We start from the raw sequence: 6,423 nt of genomic DNA on the forward strand, positions 1-6,423 counted from the left end.
TAGGTAGCCTTTTTGTAACCCAACCTTCCATAATAGCAATTGTTATTGTTATGACTCAAGCCGATGGAGAGAGTAGCCCAACCCAAAAGACTAGATATTAAGTTGGGTTTCATGACTTCAGTATTATATGGAGCTTACTTACTTGGCTACTTGCCTAATCCAGGACCCGTAACACTCTCCCTGTCTAACTGCAACTCCGCAGGTTCCGGAAAAAGTTAATTAAATAACTTGGAACTTGGAAGTGTTCTCTTGGTGGCAAATATGGCACGGTACAAATTCATCAAATAATATGGAAATACAAGAAGTAACATTATGGTCTATGGATTTATACCAAGATTCAAAACCTATTCAAGAAGCATCAAAATCACCTTCTTGGCAGCTTGTGAATTGTGATTCTTTCATTTCTTTGGTCAAATGGAACGTTTGCCCCATGCCAATCATTTGTCATGGTTTGGTTTGATGCCATAAAAATTCTTAAACTATTCCTATGGGATCCTTCCTAAAAGAAGCATTAACATAATATTTGATTACTAGTAGTTTATATTTCATAGTATATAGTTATAAGAAAAACAGACCCAGTAAAAGTTTCCATTAGATGCAAGCAGCAAAATTCTCGATGCAACCAACGTTCATAATCAAGCACTTCCAGTTTCATACAGAAAATTTTCATTAATCATCTACATAGCCAAACACAAACACCATTCGCCGCACAGTCCCACAAAAACCAGATCTGGGTGCTTCTGATGAGCTATGATGATGCAAGGCAACAAAACGCGGTGGTCCCTCATCGCACAAGCTAGACACAACTGACCCCACTCGCTACTCCACCACGTGTCCGTGCCACTCAATCCCACCAATCGCATCCCAACGTCCCCACACATATCCATATAATCAAAAAATATAAAGAAAAGAGAATAAATAAATTAATCTAATAAAGTAAAAAAGAAAGTAAATTACACTAAAACCAGCGTAACGTTCACATCATCATCACATGCCTAATGTAATTTATAACAAAAAAATAAATTAAGAAGAAAAAATCTCCAATCCAATCACATCGAGGGAACAGAGTAAAATAAAAGTGAAAAAAAAGAAAAAGAAAAAAAAAAGCTAAAAAAAGGTGAAATTACAGATCAGGACATGGAAACAGTGGGGAAAACAACGGCACATAAAGCAGCTAATGTAAAAGTGAGAACCGCAAAAGAAGCTTCAACTCTCACGCTAGCAGACTTAGGGGAGGTGCCGCTACGCTCCGCCTCCGCCGATGGCGCGTCCGACGGAGCACCAGCGGGAACATCACCGGCAGGTGCTGGCGGCGAAGCTGGGAGAGGAGAAGGAGCCTCAGCCGGCGACGGAGCCGATGCAGGAGTTGGAGATGGAGCACTGGCAGGTTCTGGCGCAGGCGCCGGCGACGGCGACTTTCCGAAAAGCTCCGTAGGAAGGAGAACGCTGTCTACAGTGTAAATAGAAAGGGGAGTGGAATCCAACACGGTATCCGCAACCCTAGATGAATCAACACCGGTGTGCAATGTAACTGAATCTCCGGCGACGGAAACCGTCAAATCGTACTTTCCAGCACCGTTAGTGGCCAATGTACTAATGGCATCCTTGGAAGTCTTCAAGGAACCGACAGGAAGGTACTTAGCGGCGGCGTGGTACTGTAAGAGCGAAACGATCTCGGCGTTGGTGAGTTTGCTCAGATCGGGAACGCCTTTTGCCTTGAATGCCTCATCGGACGGTGCAAAAATGGTCAAGCCTTTATCAGCCGTTGACTGGTATGTCTTAATGACGCCGTTAGAGACGATCAAGCTGGCAAACGTCTTGCAACCTGCTTTCTCGAGGAGTGCCGTTATGTTAAGGGAGGATGATGGAGCTGGAGCGGTTAAGATCCCTGGCGCGATTATCGGTGCACTAATCTCGAGGACGGAGATGTTGTAAGGAATCTGTTTAACTGATTTGGTGTAGGTGGAGGCGAGCTTGGAGCCGGGAACGGCGGAGCCGAAGGCGACCTTGCCGCCGCGGATGTCGGTGATGTTGACGGATCCGATGTTTCCCTCGGCGTTGCCGGTGGTTTGGTAGAGGGTGGTGGTGAGGGTGGTGCCGTCGGTGATCTTGTGGAGCTTGGTGGGGTCGAAGTAGTCGAGGAGGACGAGGAGGCTGAGGAGGTTCTTGACGACTGGTAAGGGGTGGTTCTGTGTGATGGAAGAGAATGCGGAGTTTGGGATGGCGAGGACGGTGATGGTGGTGCGAGAGTTGATCTCGTCGGCGAGTTTTGTCTGAGAGAGGTAGCTGTTGAACTGGCTGTAGTTAGGGTCGGATTCGAGGATTGCTGTGATGTTGTGGGCGGAGACTGCGGCGGCGAAGACGGCGAGAAGGAGGAGGAGGAGGAGGTGGCGGTTGGGAGCCATTTTGACAGAGTGAGAGTGGGGAGTGTGAGCGAGTAAGTGGAGAGTGTGGGAGTGGGTGAGGAGTTAAAAGAAGGGTTCAGAGTAGTGGGGTCTAACCAGGGTTAAGAGAAAAATAACCATAATTCTTACATACAGTATAAAATCAGAATCACTTGTTTTCTATATTAATTTATTATCATAAAATAATTAAAAATATAATAAATCAAACAAAATTCTTATGTTATAAACTTATAATTTACAAAACGATTTTGTCTTATATGTATTTGTCCAGACACAAATTGATTTTCGATAGATTTTTAGAACTTAAAAGAGCTTGAATTAAGCACCTGTTCATAATTTGGTTTAAGTTTGTCTCCGTATGATAATTGATATGTGATTTGATTAATCATCTCGTATGGGTTAATTGTCCCCATGTCGTAGTTTATGATTTAAGTGTGAATGGCAAGAATTGGTGATTAAAAATGCCAGAGTAGCACCCTTTAAACATTCACATATGCATGGACTTAAACATTTTCACTTCCTAGTTTCCTATAAATTCCCACCAAAGTAAGGAAGAGAAAAAAAAAAACTGGAGTTAACAAATAACTATGGTTGAGTTATAGAAAGCCATGTGAGAAAGAAGGACGAGAGGGGACAAATATGATTTGGCCACAGCTGGAGCCTGGAAGTGGAAATTGTAATACGTGGCATTTGATCCCCTTGCTCCTGTTCTTTTCGTGAAATTACTTATCTGCCCCCCTTTCTCTTTCTTCTGTCCTTTTCGGGGTTTTAAAATGTTTGGGGCTTTATGGATTGCTGTCTCTTGTGTGTGTTTTGCTTGCAACGGTCTAATTTGGAAACCATGGAAGACTGTAGAGGGTGTGGTTTGGTCAGTACTCACGAATTCTCAGGTTTCTGAATTTAAATCCACAAAAGGAAACGTTAAGAAGAAACTACTTTTATTGTTTGGTAATATAATATTAGATATTTTAATTAAAATAAATCATTTATCTTGGATCATAGGAATATTTTACTAAACCAGCTCACAAACAAGTGAGAAAGAAGGATTACTAGTTTGTTTGTTGAAGTTCTACAAACTAAGAAGATCATAAAGCACGTGGTAGTTGGTTGTTACAGCAGCTTACACTGGCAGTGAAAATCTGCTAACTGTAAAAGGTTTTCGTACATATGAATAGACTTATCCGTTGGTTTAAAAATTCAGCACTCAACTACTCAAGTGATTTTTGTTGCCTCCTTTTTGACTCGGTAGGACAGAAGTTGTTCCATGCTCCACTGGTCATCGTGAGTTTGTTCCCTTTTACTTTTGCCACCTTCAAACTTCAACTGTTTGCAATGCGATCAGAGTAAGCAATTCTAAACTTTTTCCCCCTAATTTGAAAATATATATATATTGCAATATTGTTAAAAAATTTTTATGAAAAAAGTAAATACTTTAAGGAAGATTTTATAGTGGTCTTCATATGAATTTTTTTTACTATTAGATAATAAATTATAAAATTTAATTTTAGTATATTATAAAAATATTATCTTTATTTAAAATATAAATTAAAAAAATAAATTAAACTTTTAATACAAATAAATTCGTGAGAAGATGTTTTAACATTTTTATTAAAAAAGTAGATACTCTAAAAAAATTTACTATTTTAATTTTAATGTTTTTTATATTAATTTATTTTATTTCCAAATTTAAACCGAGAAACATTAGTAAAAATGAAAAACATGACATGTTTACATTTTTTAATTTTGAAATAGTAACTAGAGTAGTGTAGTGTGGCATTATTGGACAATAAAATATTTTATGTGGTTATAATGTCAAATTTAACAAATCAAATGGTCTAATTTGATAGAAGAGTAATCGAACGGTCTTGACTAAAATACCAAATCAGTTCAATTTGCGTTACGGGCATATAGCTCCTCTTCTTTCTATCTGTTAGGGATGATAATACTATCCGAACTTGCGAGTATTCACCCTGTCCCTACCCACTCGGGGTCAGTAATTATCCGTCCCGCACCGGGGCGGATTTTTAGCGGGACGGATTCTTGGAAGGGGCAAGGCGGGGTCGGATTTAGATAATACCCGTCCCTACCCGCGCCACTATATATATAATATATAATTTTAATATATAATATGTATAATATATGTAAAATAATTAGTAAATGATTAATAATATTGTCTTATATTTAAATTTTTATTTTAATTTATGTTATACATGTGATGATAGTTATATAAATTTTAAAATTTAATTTAATTTATTAAATTTTAATAATTATAGGAATGGGTAGGGACGGGGCGGGTACCCACAAAGGTGGGTTAGGGTTTAACATTTTACTACCCACAGGTAGAAGCGGAACGGGTTCTATACGGGTTGTAATACGGTGGAGCGGGGTCGAATAGAGTAAAAATCCGCCCTTATCCACCCTGTTGCCACCCCCTACTACCTGTGACATATGTATTCATCCATCTCTTTTGCAACTCATTACCTGCAGCAACCCCACATTCTCTCATCTCTTTTGTTCTTGATTCATCTTCTTTTATTAAAGTGTTCTTTCAACAGCAGTAGCAAAAAATTTAAGAGAAAGTATTGGAACCAATACTAATTATATATAATGGATTAAAAAAATAAAATTACAATTAAAAATTAGATCATTAATTAATTATTTAATTTTAAATTTTAAAATTTAAAAAATTAGAATTATTATTTAAACTTATTCACATTACATACGGTTATTTTTAATCTTACCGTAACTTTTAATACACGTTCAAAATTTACAGTCATTTTTTTCAGTACTCACCTCGCGTCACTGAATTTTTTGCCGGCCATACCGACGTTACCGCTTCCTTGCACCGACATTGTCCTCACCTCCGCTAGTCAGCCCAACGCTCTTCATTCTCCGACGCTCAGTCTAACGTTGCTGCCGCTTTTTCGCGCGCCTCTCTTCCGAATCGGCTTTGCTTTCTCCCATTCCTTCAAGTCTCTTCTCACCGATAATACCACCATGCTCTTCTTCTTCTTTTTCTTCTTCTTCAGATCCAAGCATATTTAGCTTTTTTCATATTTGAGCCCTATACTTCACAACAGTGCCACTTTCGTCATGCCTAATCTTTCAAAACTATGTTTCACCATAATAGTTATTTTTTGTTTATTCATCTTCTTCTTCTATTTTAATGGTCAATTTAAGATGGTCATTTTAGTAGGTATGCGGATGGTTATTTTAATTTTTATATAGATGATTATTTTGATTGGATTGGGTTTAGTTATATATAATTAAAATATGTTAGATGTTCAATTCATTAGGTATACGAATGATTATTTTTATCTTTAAGTGGATGGTTATTTTTACTAAGGGTGAGTGACGTGTGACAAGCCAAGTAGCGATGGTGAAATGGGATGATTGTTGATGAAGGTGGGGTGGCCGCCGGTTGAAAAAGAAGAGAGTATTAGAGTGAAATGCTTTAGTAAATTATAATTTTAGATAGTTATTTTTTTGAAATAACTATCTGGATTTTTTAAAAATTTAAAATTTGAAATCGAAAAATTTAAAATTTGATGTGAAATAACTGAACGAGAGTTTTTGAATTTATTATTTATTTTTATTGGGCTAAATAACCAATTCATTATACACATTGTCAAGATTTTTTATTGGCTCCCTAGCAGGATTCAAAAATTAATAATGCTTAAAAAACCCAAATTAAAAGAAATTGATCGTCCTGAGTTCTACATTGTTAATTATCTCAATCATCTTAAATATATAAATTATTTTTAATAAATTTTTTGATTTAGTAAAAATAATAATAATAATATTAGAGATTAAATGATAGTTAATATTTGTTAATAATATAGTCTATAAAATTGTTAAAAATAATTTTTTATTTAGTTAGTAAATATTACTGAAATAGAAAATATATTTTTAATGAATTTAGTCATCATTACTAGAATTATTAAAATCTAATTATAAATTTTTTTAAATATTTTTGAACAATTAATGAGTCAACTGTGATAAATATATTAGTTATAAC

The 6,423-nt window shown here is 36.5% G+C and overlaps 1 protein-coding gene across 1 annotated transcript; it reads right to left on the bottom strand.

Moving 5' to 3' along the window:
• Positions 1-610: 610 nt before the first annotated feature.
• Positions 611-2,452, bottom strand: LOC107485520 (fasciclin-like arabinogalactan protein 10). Its single transcript, XM_016106052.3, has one exon. It carries the CDS (start codon positions 2,403-2,405, stop codon positions 1,131-1,133), a length of 1,275 nt encoding a protein of 424 aa, XP_015961538.1. The 5' UTR covers positions 2,406-2,452; the 3' UTR covers positions 611-1,130.
• Between the last annotated feature and the right edge of the window lie 3,971 nt (positions 2,453-6,423).

Source organism: Arachis duranensis, chromosome 4 (assembly GCF_000817695.3).
Source record: "Arachis duranensis cultivar V14167 chromosome 4, aradu.V14167.gnm2.J7QH, whole genome shotgun sequence".
Classification (NCBI taxonomy): domain Eukaryota; kingdom Viridiplantae; phylum Streptophyta; class Magnoliopsida; order Fabales; family Fabaceae; genus Arachis; species Arachis duranensis.